The 22396-nt window shown below is 43.1% G+C and overlaps 1 protein-coding gene across 2 annotated transcripts in view; it reads right to left on the bottom strand.

Moving 5' to 3' along the window:
- The window catches only part of glra1 (glycine receptor, alpha 1), a 128090-nt gene that overhangs the window by 29244 nt on the left and 76450 nt on the right, over positions 1–22396 (bottom strand). For both annotated transcript variants that reach the window (XM_085418118.1, XM_085418107.1), the window contains exons 5-7: positions 20266–20348; positions 18765–18902; positions 4536–4750 (exon numbers count right to left, since the gene is read on the bottom strand). In XM_085418118.1, the coding sequence (XP_085274244.1) occupies positions 4536–4750; positions 18765–18902; positions 20266–20348 (436 nt within the window). The remainder of the gene's footprint in view (positions 1–4535; positions 4751–18764; positions 18903–20265; positions 20349–22396) is intronic.

The following is a 22396-nucleotide window of genomic DNA, read 5'->3' as shown; positions in this document are numbered from 1 at the left end:
TACATTATTAAATTTACCTGACTGCATGCACAGCCAGGTGCACGTAAAACACAACACTGGGCCCAACTAGCTCACAGAACCAGTGAAATTACAGCAAGACGGCCAGGGCGAGGACTGTCCAGATAACACGGGCTAAATGAAGTCTGGTTGGATCATTGTATGATTGCTATCTGCCCGCCAAGTACCTTTATTCGAGTGCATTCGCCCGGCCTGTCATTACAACTCTTCATCTCCAAACGCAATTACAGCGTGCAGCCTGAGAGGGAGAACCTGGTCTGTCTCGCAGAGAGGAAGCCCACAATCAGCCGTTTAAAATCCAATTAAACTATGACTTTGGATCACTTTACACAAACACAGAGTGCTTATCATCGCCGTTCGACCTCGCTGTGATTCGTGCTCGTTTGTGCCGTTCATGAAAACGTTTATCTTCGAACGCCTGAGCGACTCCCTCCCCGAGCTGCCGAGAGGCCTCAACGCTCAGTGGTGATGGTCATCCAGCCAGAGAGACGGGGATGACTCTCCCACAAAAATGATTTCACAGACACTGAAAGAAGCTTTTCCTCCTTTGTGTGAAGCAGTAGAAACAATCTTCAAATCCTGCCCAGCACACACGTTACCTTTTCATACATACTCATAAAATCAGCATGGACGATTTTAGAGGTCAGCTTTGGTTCCTGTGCTGCTTTATTTTGGACTGTATGGTTATGTTCATAAACTTGGGCAGATCCAGAAGTAAAAGAAGCTTTTGAATGACCCCTTCTCTAAAATAGTGCCTTCTCTGGTGCTGATTCTGGGAAGGCAGAGCATTAAGCGAGGTAAATGAAGCAGATGGAGAGAGAGTCTGCACCACACTGTTGGACAACACTTTATTTCCTGATGCTGTTTTTGTTTTACTGCCAACATGAAGCGTTATGAGTGACCACAGTTTTCCTTATGCTGCTGGTACAGATTTCTTAAATTAGCTCTCGCAGACTCTGCTTAGCTATGAAATCTGGCAGGACTGAAGCACACTAAACTCACGCTCTACATCCTGAGAGTGACTCGTGTGTTTTTACTGTGTCCACAGGCGACTGTTAGCTCGGTGCTGCAGTATGATCTGTGTGAGGCTGAAAGCTCCTGACAGACAAACTGAGCAGTAGTGACCTGCTGAGCAGCTTAAGCGGCGTTACTGTACTCATGCTTCACAGGGCAAGGATCAAAAAAGAAGAAGAAGAAGAAGTAGTGGCGGGCCGTGAGCTGAAAGTGCTGACAGACTGAGCAAGTGTCTGGAATACTGAGGGGGGATTTTCCCTTATTTTCTGCCATAATCATATTGCATTGAATGTTTCCACAGGTTGAAATAACGAGGTAAAAATGTGTGTAAGAATAATCCACAGGAGCCTAAAACTCAGGCATCAGACATGGTTGTTTTGGCCCAGATAGCACCCTCCATTGCTGTGACATCAGCGTGAGAGAGGAACGTGGTCAGCACAGCACAGTGACGTACTGCTGACGTAGCCCGTGTGGGTGGAGGCAACGCCTAGCTTCTACCCGTCTTTGTGTGACCCACTCACAGAGGGATTCAAGGCATGGGGTAGCTTGGAAATCGTTTGGGGCACGTGAGTAGAGTAGCTGGATAGTCTAGTGTGAACACTTGGGAACAACAGATTGGAGTTTCAATCCTTTCACGCATCTACAAAATGTCCCCAGGCTAACCTCATCCTGATAAAAGCGACAGATAACTGAAGCATACCGGTTCATATGTGGCCCGATCAGCAAGCTCCATATCAAGTCTTCAGGATGAGAGGACAAACTGAGAAGTGGGCTAGTGGAATACAACGTGCATGGAACGGGAAAATGTGGGAATGATGGATGGAAAGATCATCTTTCAGTACTGAACAGATGATGTTTTTTTCTGTGCTAATCTGTAATGTAAGATAATCTGACCATCCTTCTTTTTTAATTTCACCAAAGTTGACATTAAACTTGGATTAATAACAGATCTCCCCGCAGTCATCCTTCACCTGTTCAGATTTCCAGCACAGTTCTGCTGACTCAGCAGCACTCTGAGAACTCTGAGAGGGGCTTCCTCAGCATCGAGTCACGACTGGACTGAAGGTTTCTGACGGGGCATCAGCTGTTCATGCATGCAGCATCACGCAACTGAGCTCCCTGTCAGAAGGTCAATGCATCGATCCTTTCTTCACTGAGAGACAGAAAAGAAATATCATCATAAATACTAAAGAAGGATGTAGTTTCCACACAGCCAGTTATCATCCCTGATGTGTCAGAGAAGGGGCTCAAAGTTTTCATAACCTGGTACTGAGGTCTTGGTCCTGGCTCCCCACAGAGGGATGCTTGTTCAGAAATTTAAACGCACGTGTCACAACACGCTGGGTTATTATGTATTCAAGCTGTTCCTAAACCTGATCAGACATTTTTCAGGGGCTTAAAACTAACTGAGCAGAGAAGGCAAAGGAAATAAAAGTGAAGACGTGGAGACAGAGGCGTGCAGTCGGTTTTGCTGAGAAGCTTACGCCAACCCCACCTCTCCTGGTTCCTTGTCTTTCGGTTGGGGCCGTAACGCTCATAGCCGCTGTTTGTATCCTGGCAGCAGCAGAACCGAAGGAAACGCCTGCATATTTCTGCGACGTCTGTACTTTCTCACAAAAAGGATCTGCAGCCCTGAGATGAGAGCGCCCTGATCTGAATCAGTGAAGTCAGCCCCTCTCTGAAAGTCCACTGCTACAGGTGAACTGCAGCCGCCCCAGGTCTGTGGCTGGGGCTTAGAGGGTACAACAACATGTGTCCCAATAATGGTACGATAAGTAGACGTGGAGAGAGTCATACTGTGTGTGTACTGTGCTGTATATGGACAGCATGATCAGCTGAGCAGAGATCTCGCCTCGTGTCCACTTCCATCTGCTCTGATCTGACAAGCTGCAGCAGAAACATCTGAAGAGAGCCATATGTGTGTGTGTGTGTGTGTGTGTGTCTGCTATCAATCGCACACAGAACACTGTGAGAACACTCACAGAACACTGTGTGTCTGTGTGTGTGTGTGAGAGAGGGAGCAGCATGCCCACCTAAGCTCAGCTGTGCTGTGTGATCATTATTGTGACAGCTGAACTGCAGAGGAATCATGGTTCACTTGTTCAATTTTTAGAGCGCATGAAGCACCTAATGTCAACAGAGTGTGTATATGTGTGTGTGTGTTTGTGTTGGGGATTACAGCTTTCCTGGACGTAATTATACAATCCTACTAGCTCACGCAGACCCTGACCATTTTTTCACTTTAATCTGAAAATCCCTGACAGTAAAAGATTCCTCTCGCTTTCTAAAACATATTGTCTCCATTTTTGTCTCCTTGAACCTTCTTTGTTAAAGGTCTTTTTTTAAATTCTTCCTTCTTTCATCCCTCCATCTGTCTGCCTCTCGACTTCCCTCCACTCTGTCTCTAATTTGTCAGGGAAAAGGAAATTTTTCTTTCCCTCCCATTGATTTATCTTTTCCCTTCATTCCAACTTTTCTTCAATTAATTCCTCTCTGTCTACATCGTCTTTGTCACTGCCTCTGTCATTTATGTCCCTTAATTATCAGAAAAAGCTGTAGGCCTTCCTTCCAACAGGGATGAAAAGACATCTGTCATTAAACGGCACGTCATGCATACAAATTCTTCCTGCCGTTGCTTCATATTTTACTTTGTTTTGGTGTTTTTGGGGGTGTGACGGATGAAAAACAATATCTGTAAAGGTAAAAGTCAACAGATGTGAAAATAAGCTTACGGATAAACTATCAGCTCAAACCTGAAAGTTCATCACAGGAATAAGATGATTTTGTTTCTGTCTTTATACAGAGTTAAGTACTGAAGAAGAAGCAGTAGAATATTAGCTTATTATAAACACTGGACTGGAACATAAAAGGCATAAAATAGCTAATTCTGTGATTATCCTGCGGCTTTCTTGTATGTCATCATTACAAGCTATCATATGAATAAAATTCTTGATATAGGAGTTTTATGGGTTTTTTTTAAATGTTTTTATTTATTATTATTTTTATGTATTTTTGCAGTTTTTAGGAAAAAAAATAATTAATGACACAGAGGTCTCAAAAAATCACACAACCCTGTGAAATGTTACAGGGTTAAGGAATACAAACCTTTAAAGTGGCTCCGTTCTGCTGTTTCTTATTTCCTGTCTGCTGTTCCAGTTTCCAATAATGAGCCAAAACCTCAAGCGTTACAGTTTCTTTCTACTCGTACCTCTGTATGACGTCTATATGATATTATTGTATTCTCAGGCACCTGGCTATGAGTGTAAAAGCTGCACCCTCCTGCTGTTAATACCTTCCATATGGAAGGGGAAGACAATCAGATGGAAGGTCATTGTAAGGGGGAGGAGCTAAAACAGCTTGTTTCAGACAAGCACTGAGAAAGGATTATTTTAAACTGTGAATCATGCAAAGCTGCTCTCTAAGAGTCCAGGAATAAATGAATTAGAAATAAGGTATGTTCATGAAGTCCAAGCAGACTACAATAACGAGTGATTTGTCCTCACCTTGGGCAGAGACGCTCTTGAACCGGAGCTCTGCGTGGTCATGGTCAGCACGGTGGTGATGCCCAGGCCCACCCGGGCGGGCGCGGCGTCCATGTTGATCCAGAAGGAAACCCAGGACAATATGACTATGAGCAGAGAGGGGATGTACATCTGGATCAGGTAGTAACCCATCTGACGCTCCAGGTGGAAACGAGCCTCGATACAGGTGAATTTACCTGGGAGGTGGGGGACAAAGAAGTGTCTTTGATGAGGTCGGAGTTTGTGGGCGAAGAGATATGAGACAACAGAGAGAGCAGAAGATATGAGAAAGGACAGCAGTTTCTTTGGGCTCGTCCTGTCGAATGAGAAGAAAGAGAAGGGTGAGGGTGACAAATGTCCTGTTACTGCTGCTTTGAGTGAGCACACCAGCTTATTTACTATTAACACATTCTTGTCTCAGCTGATCACATACTAACACATCAAAACCCACTGGTGTTGTATTTTATAGAACTGTGTGGACCCTTTAGCTTGTGCTGTTGATGTGCAGGGCGCATGCAGGAAAGATGCCAGGGTGGTCAGGGAAGTCTAATCTTAAAAGTAGAAATACTGTCTGTCTCCCGAATCCAAACTGGAAGCTGGTTCCACACAAGAGGGGCCTGAAAACTGAAGGCTCTGCCTCCCATTCTACTTTTAAATACTCTAGGAACAACAAGTAAGCCTGCAGTGTGAGAGCAAAGTGATGGTAAATGGACTGGTTCTCATATAGCACTTTTCTACTCTTCTGAGCACTCAAAGCGCTTCACACAACTTGCATTATGCATTCACCCATTCACACAAGCACATTGTTCTAAGTAACATTCACACACATTCATACTCTGATGGATGCATCAGAGAGCAATTTGGGGTTAATGCAGACTAGGGGAAGCCAGGAATCGAACCTCGAATCTTTCGATCAATAGATGACCTGCTCTACCGCCTGAGCTACAGCCACCCCTTGGTCAAATGGAGTGATATGGTACTATAAGGTCATTAAGATAACATGGGGCCTGATTATTAAGTACACCCTCTCGCAACACTAATCATCTTCGTTATCGTCGTGAAGAGTCCTGCAACCTTGTCTCGTGTATTCTACTTCAGTGTGTTTCAGAGGGACGAGGTGGGTTGCAAAGTGGCTTGCAGATGGGCAGTGCATGGTGCAGTTTAAACATCGGAGTCATCAGGGATTATGGAATTAAGGGATTAACTTTAAGTTCTGTGTCAATAACAGAGAGAAAACCCGAAGAATCACCAAATTAACCACAAGCCCTGAGTTCAGTTTCAGAGCAAGAGATGGTGGTCACAGATCATGGCATGTAAAAGTAACAGTGCCCATTTTTGCTGTTCTTATCTTTAGCGTTTTTTAAAGCAACTGGTTTGGTTTTTAATGAGATGGCTTACGACACGCATAAGATTTTCTCTCCACAGCTTTATATTCATGGAGCCAGTCATTTTGTGTCGGTAGGTGTTCCATTATCACACGGAAATCTCATTTGGAGAATGATTGAACTTGCAACACATAAAGCACACAGCGCTGATTCCAGGAAAAAGAAACGACGCTGGTCAATGTTTAAACAAAAGCAAAATGTTCTTTCATCAGTTTCCCAGAGGCAGTGCGGTTCCATTATCACCGAAGAGTGTTACTGAATTCTCGATTATCTTCATTTGAAAGGGCACATTAAACATTGGCAAAGGCACATCTCCTTGAAGAACAGGTGGAAATGATGAGACGGAGGGTAAATTAAAAGAACAACAAGCACAGATTGGAGGAAGCAAGGAAACAAGAGCGAGGGGGAGAGTAAGAGAAGGAAGGAAGGAGCTCTCAGACTGAAAAAAGGATGAGCCACAGAGACGATGCTGACGTCTTTGAGACAAAATGTCATCTTCCTTCAGCGCTCATGCTAAGCCAAAGCAGAAAATCAGAGAGACGTACGGGGGCTCGCCAAATATCAAAGGAAGCCAAACATGTGGCACATCTGAAAACAAACCCAGGAGGAGGTTTGGGATTCAGCCTGCCACTCACAGAGTGTGAAGAGGAGCGAATCATTTCCATCTTCACAGCACAGCAGCGTTTTTCATCACTCTAAGAGGACAAAGTGCACAGTTTATTTTAGTCCAAGAAAGAGAAGATGAGGCATTGTGTTTAACACACGAATCCATCAGCAGCTAAACACAACCAGGAATAATCAGGTTTATCAAAACCAGCAGCTCAATAAAAATATTCAAAATATCCTGTTTACAGTCCAAGTTAAACAGGTGAGTTCTGTCCCTCTGCAGGTGTCGTGACGAAAGAAATTATCTATAAAGACAAAAACAGCATCAGGCTGTAAACATGCTTATTTCTGCTGCAAAGGTTCAACATGGGAGTCTATGGAGACTGACTCACTGCTGGAGCCTCTAGTGGACAGTAGAGGAATTGCAGCTGCTGGCTTCATTTCCAGCCCTGGAGGTCACCTCTGGAGTTTAAAGTGTAAAGAAAAGATGCTCTGAAAGTATCTGGTGACCTGAGCCAAGCTTCATATCAGCTGCACTGAAGACACATCTGTTATAACGGCTGCATCAGCGTTGTGCTCATCTTTACATGAGCTTTATGTCCTGCAGCGTCCTGCTACTTTTGGCTGTTCAGTTTTATTTTAGAAAAGGCTAAAGTGGTCAGCTGAAACCCGACAACTGTATGACAGAGGAGGGAAAGCACTAATTATTTAACTACGGGGAGTAACGGTGTGTACTCTCAGACGGTTCCACTCCAAACGAAGATGGCTCCATTGAGACGTTTGCATTTTCTTCTCTGTACATCTGTCTAAATGCTGACTGAAGCAGGCCAGTTTGCTGGATTGTTGGTTTTGGAAAAGTACATCTGTGAATAACTCCCACAATCATGACCAACTCTGTTATTCCCCAACAGGCACAAGCACTCTGCCTTTTTTCACTCATTCAGGAAGCTCGGAGTTGGACACATCTTCATAAATCAGTGATCAAACAGTCACGTCCATCTTATCCGTCTGAGTGTTTCTCCGGCACGCTTGTTGTGTCTGTGTAGAAAAATGAATTTATTTGTCTTTGTCGAAACGTAGGACCGTGAACTGGATGTTTTTGTCCTACATCTCCTCACAAAGCAGCACTTTAACTTGACTTTGTTGTCTTCTTAAGTCAGCGCACTACATGCAGTGTGCTGTTAAAAGCCCGCTGATGCGTTTCCCTTGTTGTACCTGCCAGAAGCACTGCTCATCCTTTTGAGGGGAAGCTCTGGATGTTTATGCTCACAGCATGCTGCCGTGAAAAGGGAGTGCAGAGATTAGGAAGAACGGAGTCAGGACCTACTTCTCCTAATCCCTTTGCTCATGCTGTACTACACTGCACAGCAGTACAAATACACACTGTGCTTTAGTTTTAGGCACTTTAGATTTTTAGATACTTATCCGAATTCATTCAGCAGCATCACTGTGGTCTCGAACATAGAGCCCGACAGAAAGAAGCTTCTGCAGACACAAGAAAAGGTGTAAATCCTACAGCAGATGGCGAGAACCCCCACAGAGGCCTGATCTCAAAAATCACAGAGTCAGTCTGGTTTTACATGAGACAGTCATTCATCTTTTTCTGTTTACAGGATGCAGTCTGGAGTTTATTTGGAATAAATAAAAAAGTATTCATGACATTATTTCTGACATCATCCATACTTTGTACAAACCTGGAAGCAAACACCCTTAAAAGTTGAGAAATTTTGGTCTCGGTTCCTGTTTGTGTTTTTTATCCTGGTTATATTTTCACTCAGTTATCTGACGCGTATTGCTTTGTTCCAGAAAAAGATGCGGTCCACTCTCACTGTAGATCCTAGATGAACACTGCATTCGTTTCTACTGTTCGTGAGAGCAAACTACATTTTCTGGGTTTGACATTGACGGAGTCTCGGGAAGAAGAAGGTGTGTCCAGATGAAACATCATCAGAACTGATTTGACAGATGTGACATGACAAACCTCTTATTGTAAGTTCATCATAACAATTCTTAAATGAAATGTTTGAAATCAACAGCAAAACTGTGCAGCTGCTGTTTTTGTGGTTTCCTGCAGTAAAAACTGACTCCAACAAACAGGATCATTGAGACCAGTTATCTGTCCAATCCTGTCAAAACTGGCTCACAGTGAGTCTGCTGCACTTGTATCTCATTCTTTTGGTCACAGCAGCATAGCTGCACAGCTTTACTTCCACACTCGGCTCTCTCTTCACCACAGCAGACCAGTACAGCCAGTCCACATCACCACATCACCACATCACTGCACGAGATTTGGGAATATTTTATCATCTGAAAAGTGTCTTTGCTTGTAAACACATACAGAGACATCATCTAATATCAGTTTGAATGCCTCTGTGATACCTTACCGACACCTGAAGTTAGCTAATTAAACATTTTTGTTAGCACAACTTGTAAATCAAATGTAAAGGTTTATTTTCTGTGGTGATGTGGACTGGTTGTACTGGTGTGCTGTGGTGAAGCTGAGTGTGAAACTAAAGCCTTAATGGTTAATCTGCTGTCCTCACATGCTACCATGAGCTCTGGGTAGATACACCCTCCGTAGGGTATCTGCTGCTTCTCCACACTGACCAGGATGCCTTGTCTCTGCCATGAGGTGTTTCAGGATGTCCTAGTGCTGTGCTCCTCTGCTAAGTCTACTGCCCCTTTGACCCGGACCCAGATCAGCAGGAGAAGATGGATGGATAAGTAATGGTATGCTAAGCATTATGCTTATGCTAGTTAGCCACGCCAGGGTCCTAACAGTGATAGCTGTAATGCTTTGGTTTTCATCTCTGGATGACAGTAAATGGTAAACAGGCTGGTTGTTATATATGGTCTGTTAAAGGTTAAACATTATTTTCAAATCTGAAATTCTAGCATTTAAAATGCAGACTGCAGTGGGTTTATTTGCATTGCAGCACTGTAGCAACAGTAACCGTGTCCCTCTGCCTCTCTGTAATGTAATGAGCACACTGGGTCTCATAATAAACCACAGAGAGCGAGATGGCCGAAGATCCATTTAATCAAAGACGATCAATGCACGGTGGCCTCATCAGTTAGAGTTAACCCTAAAAGACTGGAGAGAGGAGGAGTGAAAGGAGGGAGTGACCGAGGAGAAGAAGGATGTCAAGTGGAAAGTCGGAGAAACTTGAGGATAGAGCGAGAGGAGAGAGGGATGAGGAGGAGTGGAAGATACAAGAGGGAAGGAGAGAATGACGACAGCAGGAGGAGGAGGGGGGTGAACTTGATTTATAGCTGTGATACACTTCAGAGCTTTTAAGTGCTGTCCATATTTTCTATCTGATAAGAAGATTGAAATTATTCAGCCAGGCCCATATCTCACTGTGTGGAAGATGTGTGTGTCTCTGCTGTACTTAACACTGTACATGAACTCACACCATTCATGTGTGTGTGTTTAAATCTGTAAATTCACTCATCCCCTGCAACAGAGGTGGCATGTATGTAGGTTTACATGTTTCTGTATTACGTCACACTCCGTCTTCTCGGCCTGACTGAGAATCAGAGACACACCAACAAAGAAGAACCAGCACGCCCGCTCTTTAAATATTTCAAAACTCGTATTGATCACAAAACCAACCTGTAACCTGTTTTAAACACCTGCTCAGAACTCATTCTGATTGGCTCGCATTTCCTTAACTGCGCTCTACCTGCTTCGCTGTCTCCTGTCTGCCTCTATAAACTGCAAATGTGGAAATATCAAAAGTGAAAATGCATTGTTCCTGAACAGTGAAGGCAATTTAACGGTGAAGACAGCTATGCTAAAGGAGAAGATTCTGTCAGGTCCTCGTTCAGAGTTTTAGTTTTAGGAATGTTTGCTATGATAAACAGCCAGATTCATTCAGCCACAGCTGAAGCTGCGAGGGAAGACGCGCAGAGCGACGTGGCAGCGACGCACCTGTAAAGAGTCAAACTAACCACTCTCAACTTTGTGGCAAGTTATTAATATTATTATTATCATTACTGTTATCATTAAATCCTGTATTGAAACAGGTCATCTCACTGAGATGGAGATCTCTTTTTCAAGACAGACATGCACAAAAACCAGAGGTGGGGAGAGTAGCCAAAAATTGTACTGTAAGTAAATGTAACTGAGTAAATGTAATTATATACTACCCACCTCTCTCTAAAAGCCACACAAACACCGAGACTTCCTGTTTATAGAGGAAAGAGTGACGAGTAAAAGCAGACAGCTCAGTTGCTAAAACGTGTTACAGTAGTATAAAACAAGCAACGTAAAACGTGACTCTTCTTCAGTATCGACCCGAGCACTGCTAATAATCAACATCCAGTTACAGTTCAAGTCTTAAGCTCCATGGACAGAGCCCAGACCTCCAGCACACCTTTTACTTCACCCAGTTGTAAATGTGAAGGTTTACCGATTTTCACATTTGATGTGACCTTGATGTGTCTTACAGTCCGTCTTACAAACAATCTTTAAACTATGAGCCAGGAACACATCTTCAAACATTGATTTGAACTGTACAGATTTTGAGGCGCATAACCAGGACGTTGTTCCACACACTGGAACCTGCTCAGCTTGTGTTTTAATGACAGCCGCTGACGGTGGGGACAAAGGTCTCACAGGTAGGAAGGGTTAAAGTAACGCGCTCGAGTCTTTCAGCTCGTCAGCCTGCTGCTTTGTTGGGCTGACTCGCTCTTGTTCTTGTTCCTTCGCTCGTTGGTTCAGGCACTATAAATACCTGGTTAGGCTTCGGTTAGTTTGGTTTAAAACACGCCCCTTAACAACAGTAACCCTGTTCTTCTACTGATGCTGTAAAGCAGGAAGGACACGGGCTGGGTCAATGAGCCAGGCCAGCACTAATTGACACCCCCGGGATGAGATGAAGCTGTGTGTCCACACATCTCAGGTTGTACTGAAAAAATAATATGAGGTGCTTGCTTGTGTGTTGCATTACTTAATTTATACAAAAACAACATTTAATGAAAAACAAGGAGCATGAACCTGGAGAGCTAATGAAACTGAGACGATTGTACAGATGTGTAAGGTTAAAACATCAGTTTTAGACACCGGATGTACCGAGTAGGGTTGCCAACCGTCCCTTAAAAAACGGAATCGTCCCGTATTTAGAAACAAAAGCACACGTCCCGTATTGAGCTAATAAGGGACGCACTTTGTCCCGTAATACAGTGAGAATCAAAAGTAGTCTATAAATGTTAATGGAATTAACGCTTTGTTTGAAAACATAATTCCCATCCCCTCTCCTGCTTTGTGACCAATGAGCTGACAGCACACTTATGACAATTCGAGTATGACAATTCAGATTACCGCTCATCTCATTGGTCGAGGAAAGGTCGCTTACGGAGAAAATACCGGAAGACAACAGATGACCACAACAAGAAGCATGGCCAACAGGGAAACAAACGCCGACACTGCGGTGCAAGTCTCGGATGACAGTACACCTAAAGCTGGGCAGACACTGTGCCATTTTTTTCAGTATTCAGTTCCTGCTCAAACTGCACGATTGACTCGCAGGGGTTAGAAGTTGGTAGGTCACGATGCAGGGTCTCACACTATACCGCCCGATGCTCTGATGCGACCTGAGTGCTCACACTGTGCGTCCATAAAATGAAGGTTATAACAGAAAATCTGTCGCTCTCCCTCCCTCTCTGTCTTTCACTCACACAGACACACCACCACCATCAACTTTGCTAAATTGCTAATGAAAAACATGATCAGGCAGCTGTGATTGAGCAGCAATGTAAATCCAACTATTTTCACGGTTGTTGTGGTCATGATCATTTTGTGAGGCCACATCGAAAAGGCTCGGATGAGCTTTCCAAAGTTCTACAAGTTGTGCCTCCATTGCTTGTGTCCAGATCACACGCAGCACTGCCGTGCTGCAACGTCTTTTTCACCGACGTCTACGTGTTTGCGCGTGAGCAGTGTGAGCACCCTCACGAGCGATTGATGATCGGGAGCTGCTCGAGGTGTTAATCGCTTCTCGTTACCCCACGTATACTACACGATGCACGATGAAGGCCAAAATCGGGCCGATCACCAAATCGGTCGCACGACTCAAAAATCGTCTCAAAATGGGCCAAAAATCGCACAGTGTGAGCCCAGCATTAGAGCAGCAATGTTTGTTCGCTCAGAGAAAGAAAAAAAAGGCTGCAAAAGTACAGGGAGGAATGGGAAAAGGAAAACACCTGGCTGGAAAAGTGCACCATAACACCTATAAAGCGCACTGCACTGTGTGCTGGCGCACTTTTTCCATAGGCATGCTTCTAATGGTGGGCACATAAAGAACATGAGGGGCGTGAAAGCTCGGGGAACCCTTAACCAATTTCTTGTCCACCAGGCCACGGCAGAAGCAGATATGGTATGTAAACACTGGTTTGTTTTTTTAAACCCTCTGGTTAAGGTTAATATGGGCGTGTGCAGTGAATATCAGCGCTATGTGGCCAGAAGTGTGATAATATAATTTATTTTGTGTAATAAACAACTGCAAGGATAGATGATTACAACAAATAGATCACTAATACATAAAAGTAATACATAGATGAATAATGATGATGAGTTATGATGTGTAATCATGGGAACAAGCAGGTTTACAAACAGGAGCAGCTGATTAGCATTAGAAAAGCTGAAATAATACCTCAACTGAAGCCAATTGTACTATATGCACTATATGTGCACAGTTACAAGAATATTTTTCGTTCTATTGCTTTCTATTAATTTATATAATTTTAAGTTAAGCAGGACAGAGTTCTTTTAAAGAAAGATTTACTTATATTCTCAAAAGGTAAGCATGACAGGCTTCTGTGTAAGAAAGAGACCTGTTTTACTGTGTTAATGTTGTCATTTTGAGCTAAAAAATAAATGGCTAAATGCTCATTTGTTTCCCATATGGTCATATCACAAAGAATATGCATCTGCTTAAATCAAATTCAAGTCAAATGGTTAAAAAATAATTTCACACACAAAAAAAAAGAGCTACCACACTGGGAAGGATGAAGACAACTGGGTTGCCCGGCCATGGCCACGAGGTGTCCCTTATTTATTTTTCAGGGAGTTGGCAACCCTAGTACCGAGCCACTTTCAGCAGGAGACGAAGTGGAATATGGACAGCCTGACGGCGGGGATTCTTCATGTCGATGTCAATTAAGAACCAGGTGAAGGCTGAGAGAAGCCACTCTGCAGGCGTTAGGCTATTAACAGCTACCTCACGAAAGAGTACCACGAACGTATCGTTAGCCAGAAACAAAGTGCCCTGCAATGCAGCAGAAAGTGTAATTAGTATTTCAAACAGGGCTTTTTATGTGTGTGCTGGAGTGGACGGAGGGAGGGGGGAGCTCCCTCGCTCCTGGAGTCACAATAGACTGCAGCTAATAAATCTGAGGAACAATGACACCTTAATTCCCTCTTAATGCTTGATTGGGAAGACGCGACGCAAACACACGCCAACACACGCTCGTGGCAGCACGCACGCGAGCGCAGGCAGAGATTGTTACAGAGGAGATAGAGAGGAGGGAGGGCGGGGCAGAATGTTGTCCTTGAGCAATTCACGTGAAAATGCAGACGCGAGCTGCACAGGTGCAGAGAGGCTCCACACAGAGCTTTTTAGCTAATTGTTTTGGTAGTGCCACGTTCAGCCTTACTACTCGCCAACCACTGGGGGTGTGGCTAAAACGCTGGCTCACCTAAAGCATCTTCATGGAGGCAGGAAATCTGTTCAGAATTTTTAAGGAAGCCCGAATAATTGTTGAAGTCTGCTGTTGGTCTCTGCTGTACTAACATGAAATGCCCCTCTGAGCCTCTCTCCAGTAAAATGGACTCAGATGAATCTGAGTATGAGAAGTGCTGTTTCTCTGTGCTCTGGGTTTAATCTTTAGTCCTTAAAGCTTTCTTTGAGTCTTTGAATTAAATATTGATACTGACGATCCATTAACTGTGCGGACGATGTATGACGCTTTTAAATGCACTCAGAATTTCAAACTGTTTGAAATACAGTTTAAAAAAAATTAAACAGTGGAGGAATTAGTTATTAATCACCTCTGACTCTCTCCCACACCGTGTCTTGGTGTGTCTTCCTCCTCTCAACCCCGAGTACGTGTGCTTATTTAAATTTGTGATTAAAGAAAGAAATAAGTTACAGCAGATTAGCGATGCTACCCTCCTTAAAAAGAAACAAGTTTTTGGGTTCTAGGTCTTTGTAGTTTTATATTTGGGGTTATGTTGGGATTAGGGTTCTATGCTGTGGGTTATATTCCCACTATTTCTTTTGTGTTGTGTTGTGTTTACTTCCTGATAAAGATGCTTGACATAAGTGTCTTATGGTGCTTTCAGTTGTCAGCTTCAGTTATTCCATATTTAAAAAATATTTAACAGTGACAATGAGACGGAGATGGGACAAACGAAAGTCTCCCAAAAGCTAAGACAAGGAAATGTAACGGAGTGTTTGTAGCGCTCGGCTTCACTCTGACTTTGTATATTTGAGAAGGGCTGAATTTGAGTTTTGGGGATCTGTACTTGAATTTATTGATTGATTTTGTTTAATTTTATTTTTCAGAATAAAAGTTGGTTCAAGTTCATGTTTTAGGTTAATCTATATTTCTTTCTTTTTTTTTCTTTAAAAAAGGACATCTTTAAAAGATGGACTTATAATAACAATTTTATAGACAAATTATATTATTTATGGTTGCGGGGCGAGTTGGGGGGCGTGAAATGTTTTCTTCTTCCTAAGGGGGACGTAACAGGAAATATTTGAGAAGCACGGAGTTATGGAGGTCCTTGCATTCCTCTGTGTTCTCAGTCTGTTCCTCTAGCCTTGTCTCTGTATCGTGGCTCTCTTCCTGTTTTATTTCGGTGACTGCTGTTCTCTGTGTGTTGTCTTTACCTCACCTGTGCCCTCGCTGTCTGAGATCAGTGTGTTGTCCCTCCTGAGTGTGAGTTTTCCCTGATCCTCCTTGTTCTGGGTTTCCTGCTCTACAAATGCTCATTTTTAAGTTCATCACTGTTTCCTGAATCCTCCACTCTCTGCCTGCCAGCACAGCCAGTTTATAACAGCAAGTTATGTTGATTCTGGTGTAAATTTTTTCTGCTCTCTTTCATCAATAGTTCACTTTAAAAAAGACTCTAACTTCAGTTTACTGAAATATGATTCTATCAGTATTTGATGTCCACACTGCAGCTGAACCACTTTTTTTTATCTACAGTGATTCGGGAAAGATCCTGGAAACAGCTGATATGTATTCATGTACCAAAGCTGTGGATTATCATCACTTCATTGTCTTTGTGTGTGTGTGTATGAGGAAGAGTGCGTGTGTGTGTGTGGGTGTGTGTGTGGGTGTGTGCAGAGTTGTGTCAAGGCTTTTCGTCTGGAGGAGGATCATTCATCTCCTGAGTGTCGACAGCAGATGTCAACCTCTGTGTGAGTGATGCCTCTGAATGGAAACTAATCAGCCTGCTACACACACACACACACACCCACACAGAAATGGACCTGTCACGTTTGTGTTTTTGTTGAATTATGTGTCCCTCAGATTGTGACTCACGGTCTTTGTGTTGCTTCGGTGAGAACAGCAGTAAAGGGCAGCTGGATTCTGATATACTGTCTGACATAGAAGTAAAAGTACGTAAATGATTATTCAGTTATTATACGGAGGAATTTGTTTGTCATTCTGATCGTTCTTCTTTATCATTTAGACCCAAAATACAAATGCTGAATTGTGATTCCTCCACCCTCAGCTCCACGATGCCCCATCAATGTGCCCCCTCACACCTCACATACTCTTCAACCTCTAATGTTTCTGTTTAATCTAAGTTATCATTATTATTATTATAGCTATGTATGCTTTTCTATTTTAGGCTGCTGGCTCATGCAGATAATACAGATTTATATTTTTATATTTGGTGTTTTTTCTGGAGTGTAAGGATCGTGGGCTCGCTGTGTGGACCGGACAGATGGTTTTCAGCCACGCTTGGAGGACCTGGAGGGAGAAACGGAGCATGGCAGCCGCCCCCGTCCTCCATCGTCTCCAGCAGCTCCTCTGTGGTTTCTCTTCTTCGGGATTTCGTTGTATTTGATTTTTTGGCTTCGTGATTTCGTGTTTCTCTCGCTGCCTGCTCAGTGCTGTCACTGTCTGTGTCTGTTTATTTTGTTTGATGCTCGATGACTGAAAAGCACTTTGGGTCACCTCCTCATGTTTTCATGTGCGCTGTAAAAACGTTACCTGACGTCTTGTCCACGTGCACGATCGGCGTTGTGTCGATTCAACGTTCTCTTCCTGTTTATCTTTTCCTATTTAGTATTTCCCTCTTTATATTTTTGCACATGATGCTTTTTAATTTCACAGTTTTCTGGTTATGAAACCAGACAAAATATTTAAATCCAACCCCCCCGTCATTTCAAACTAGCTCTGCTGCCTACAGTGTTTTCCCTTCACTGAGGGCTTCATGACACCAGGAAAACAAACTTTCAGTCCACTTATTTCCATATTTCACAGAATATAATAAAAGTGAAGACCTGTCTCTGACTCATGCAAGATTTCTGCACATTTCTCCTGTTTACATGATTTTAGAATATCTCTCTCAGTAAATTGTGAGATATCACCCCCTCCTTCCTGAACCAGAGACAAACAGAAAGAAGGAGGAGGAACCAGACAAAGAGACCGAGGAAGGCTGACGCGTAGCGAGGAGGAGTGAGAAACCATAAAATTCAACCTGAAGCTTGAGGCAGGTTTGGTCCTCAAAACTGAAAATATCCAAGTCAACTTCATCACATTTCCTATGCACACAGCATTACAGCAGTTTGATGTTAAGGTAGCTCAGAGAAGCACATTTTACCTGCAGCTGGTAACCGAAATCATTAGCGGTGCTCCCGCTGAGCTAAGCTCGGTATTTCACCGAGCAACGGAGAGAGAGTATCAGAATGCAACTGTTTGGCGTAACGTCTCAGGAAAGCTGGGATAGCGATCAGTTAACCTCCTGCTGATTAAATACAATTATTTGCTTTTCCAAAAGCTTTGAGTTGGAACCGAGAAGATCACCTGAATATGTAAAAAAAATCTATCAGTGCATGAACAGAAAATGGATTCTGAGGCAACAGGAGGAGAATAAAAAGATCTCTTTGCTTATAATATCAGCATCACAGCCCAGCTCTGAGATGGTTTTATCCCATTGTTCTCATGGAAACTGAAATGTTTAAGTAATCGTTGATATTGATGAATAGTTCTCTCTGTGTTAGCCCTGCCATCGACCCCGAATTAGATAAGTGGAAGAAAAAAGATTCTGTATTTGTTTGGGTTGTTCTGGCTGTGCAGAGCAAAGGATCATGGGTATGCAGCCTATGAAGATGTCCCATCGCATTAGTGGATCGCTGATTCTGTCCGGGGAACCTGAGTGGCTCAGACGAGTTCAGTTCAATTTTATTTATACAGCACCAAATCACAACAACAGTCGCCTCAAAGCGCTTTGTATTGTAAGGCAGACCCTACAATAATGCATACAGAGAAAAACCCCACAATCATATGACCCCCTATGAGCAAGCACTTTGGCAACAGAGGAAAGGAAAAACTCCCTTTTAACAGGAAGAAAACTCAGAAGAATCCCCCCGCAGCCTACGCCTATGCAGCATAACTAAGGGAGGATTCAGGGTCACCTGATCCAGTCCTAACTATATGCTTTAGCAAAAAGAAAAGTCTTAAAAGTAGAGATAGTGTCTGTCTCCTTAATCCAAACTGGAAGCTGGTTCCACAGAACAGGGGCCTGAAAACTGAAGGCTCTCCCTCCTCTTCTACTTTTAAATACTCTAGGAACAACAAGTAAGCCTGCAGTGTGAGAGTGAAGAGCTCTAATGGGGTACTATAAGGTCATTAAGATAAGATGGCTTCACGCCACTACAGAGATGCTGTATGTATGCGGTCCTTTCTGGCTGCACCGTAGCTCCGCTAACGAACCAACCGCAGCACAAACGAGCATATTCCTGGCTACTCCATGTGTTTCTCACTCCACCTGTAACATGAAGAACTGTGCATAAAGCCAAGCCACATCATTTTTATGAACCCAACCAAGGAATGAATATGAGAGAAAACAGCATCTAAAAGTGAAGATGAAGACTAGGGGCAGGTCTCCAGGTTCAGACCTCTTTATACTAACCTTCCTCCTACAACAAGCAGTAAAAAAGTTTGGTGAACATCATTCTGCATCAGTTTCTCTCACCTGTGTTGTAGTGCTTGGTGCAGTAGCGCAGGTCCTTCTCTTCTTTCAGAATGAACTGAGGTAGTGTCAGCCCGTCGGCAACCTGCACGGCCCCCTTCTTGTCCCATTCGAATATTAGGTCGTTCATGGTGTAGCCGACTGGAGGAGGGAGCAATGAGCGGGAGGTTAGACTATTTCATCACTGCAGAGGTCAGTTCTCATCCTCTGAGGAGGAACTGGACCTCTCTGTATCTGGCAGGGGTGCAAAGTCACACCCTGCAGTTTTAGTGGATAAAAGGCCAGTTCAGCACAACAATCACAATCTGTATTGGCAATAAAATCCACTGAAGTAGTGAGGGAGAAAGCCTGAGCTCAGTGTTTGGGAAACTTTAAAGGCTTCTGTGTTTTCAACTAAAGAAGCAAAAGAATGGAAGGAAGAAAGAAAATAGGACGTAAGGAAGAGAAGGCGAAGAAAGGAAAGAGGACAGAGGGAACACAAAAAGGAAGAAAATCAAGCAAAAAAGACCAAAGCAGCACTCTGGGAGGCTGTGGAGTTTAAATGATGGTACTGAAAATCCCACCAGTAGCAGCCTGAACATGGACACAGGCAGGATGGATCCATGCTTTAAACTTGTCAGACCAGGAAACATTTCTCTAGTTTCTGTTGTCCGGGTTTGAGAGTCTGTGTTAGCCATAGACTCAGTTTCCTCTTCTTACTGACAGCAGTGACACTGGTGTGGTCGTCTGCTGCTGGAGCCCATCTGCTTCAAGGTTCAGAGATGGTCTTCTGCAGACTTTGGTTGTAGCGAGTGGTTATTGGAGTTATTGCTGCCTTCCTATCTAAGCAGTCTGTCCATCTTCCTCTGACCTTAGCGAGTCATTTCCTCCCACAGAGCTGCTGCTGGCTTGTTATTTCCTCTGAGCTCAGAGATGGTTGGAGATCAGTGTGTGAAACACTCAGACCAACAACCATGCCACATTCTTTCTTCATCATTCTGATGCTCAGTCTGAACTTCAGCAGCTCGTCTTCACCGCTGAGCTGCTGCCGTGTGATTGGCTGATTATATTAATGAACATTAATGAACAGGTGTGCCTAATAAAGTGTCTGGGGAGTGTAAATATCAGTAATATATACAGGGAATTACTTTATGCCTTAAAACTAACTGGTGGCTTAACTAGTAAATGTGTTATTTATAAACAGCGGTAAAAAGCGACTTTATGATGTTTTGGTGTCCGTTTCACAAACTCAGAGACGACTGCATTGTTCTGTCTTTGATTTACGATCACTGACCCTCTGCAGATGTACTTCACACTCGCTACTGGGATTCCTCTCACGTCTGCTCAACAATAAGACCACAAGAAAAATCTATACCATATCTCTCACTCTGCCAGCTGTTGTTACTGATCGAATGATGTGTGTGTCTGTGCGCGCGTGTGTGTGTGTGTGTGTGTGTGTGTGTGTGTGTGTGTGTGTGTGTGTGTGTGTGTGTGTGTGTGTGTGTGTGTGCGTGTAATTGCTCACAGCTCTCCAGCTGCATGATGCAGGTCTGGACGTCCATTGGAAAGTTCTTCAGATCCATGGGGCAGGCCAGGACCAGCGTTATTCTGCAAACACACACACACACACACGCACACACACACACTTTTACAGTAAGAGGATTACCTCGGGTTTTATCAGATCGCCACATCGACACCTCAGAAGGTTTGAAATTTCAGACTGAAATAATCATCAGTGGAAAAACTGATTAAATGAATCATTATTAGTTTACAAAAGATAAACAACTTTGTTTATGCTAAGATAAAAGCAGCAGAAATAATAAATGAGCTCTGCAGAGACGATAGAAAATTCACTTCATTTGAGCCAAACCAATTAAAGCATCAAACACATGAAAGTGTGAATGAACTGAAAGCCAGAGCAATTAGTTCTTTAATTGATTACCAACTGCAACAAGTTTGATACGTGATCCAATCAATAAATTCATTTAGTAAGCATAAATGAGAAACGCAAGTTTTCCCTCCTGTGTGGGAACGTCATTCATTTCGACTGGAGATGAAAGTAGCTGAGCTCGTCTGAAGCTCCTTCCTCTGGATTTAACGGAGCAGCACAGCATTAAAAACAGCGTCTGATGACGGGTGCCATTTTCAGGTTTTTCATATGAAACTATTTAAACACAAACGTGTTTTTATGTCACTGACAATGAATTTTGATGACAATTGCAAATCGGTCTGCAGAAAGGGTCACTGGCGCCTTTACTGCCAAAGGAAACTTTCCACACTCCCTGAACAATTTGAACTTTGTTTTATCCTTCTTTTATTGAGTCTGCTTTATCTTTTTGTTTGGTGGCATGGTTCACTGAATAACTCACTGAATAGCCGTCTATTTAATGACTGCACCACGTTCCTCTCGTCTCCCTGAGCACACACTCTGCAGTTTACTATGACACCTTCCTGCTGCCTCAAACTGAGCTGGAGTACCGACTGTGGATTAATCCAGACTGGAAATAATCCCCAACAAACAGTCTCTCACCTTCAGTTTGAAGAATATTTAAATAAATGCGACTTGTTATGACTGAATAGGAGAGAAGAAGTTCTGGGCTCACAAAATAAAGTACACATGTACCTTTGTGGTTTGCATGTTTTGGAGACTAGTCTCAAACTTCTCCTGACAGTATGGAACTTTAATGTAAAGGTTAAATGAATGTTAATTAAAAAACTATGCTATTAGGTCCAATAATTAGCAGTAGGAGGCTGATTTGTGTAGATTGGTCATGCAGACAATACTGACAGTATTTTCAAGCCTTTCAAGTTAAATCTTTACTCAAAAAGCCATCTCTAGACCCAGCAGTCTTAGCTAATTATAAAACAGCTAACAGATCATCTGCAGAGGAATGGCTTATTTGAAGAGTTTCAGTCAGGTTTCAGAGCTCATCACAGCACAGAAACAGCTTTAGTGAAGGTTACAAATGATCTTCTTATGGCCTCTGACAGTGGACTCGTCTCTGTGCTTGTCCTGCTAGACCTTAGTGCAGCATTCGATACTGTCGATACTGACCATAATATCCTATTAGAGCGATTAGAACATGCTGTAGGTATTACAGGTACTGTGCTGCAGTGGTTTGTATCATATCTATCTAATAGACTCCAGTTTGTTCATGTAAATGGAGAGTCCTCTTCACACACTGAGGTTAATTATGGAGTTCCACAGGGTTCAGTGCTAGGACCAATTCTGTTTACATCATACATGCTTCCCTTAGGCAGTATCATCAGAAGACATAGCATACATTTTCACTGCTATGTAGATGACACCCAGCTCTATCTGTCCATGAAGCCAGATAACACACACCAATTAGTTAAACTGCAGGAATGTCTTAAAGACATAAAGAGCTGGATGGCCGCTAACTTTCTGCTTCTTAATTCAGATAAAACTGAGGTTATTGTATTCGGCCCTGAAAATCTTAGAAATATGGTATCTAAGCAGATTCTTACTCTGGATGGCATTACCTTGGCCTCCAGTAACGCTGTGAGGAACCTTGGAGTCATTTTTGACCAAGACATGTCCTTCAACGCACATATTAAACAAATATGTAAGACTGCTTTCTTCCATTTGTGCAACATCTCTAAAGTTAGAAATATCCTGTCTCAGAGTGACGCTG

Source organism: Rhamphochromis longiceps, linkage group LG2, assembly GCF_057381845.1.
Source record: "Rhamphochromis longiceps isolate RC_006_pf linkage group LG2, R_longiceps_female_GT1.1, whole genome shotgun sequence".
NCBI lineage: Eukaryota > Metazoa > Chordata > Actinopteri > Cichliformes > Cichlidae > Rhamphochromis > Rhamphochromis longiceps.
The sequence above is the reverse complement of the archived record's forward strand: the minus strand, read 5'-3'. Positions and strand labels throughout refer to the sequence as shown.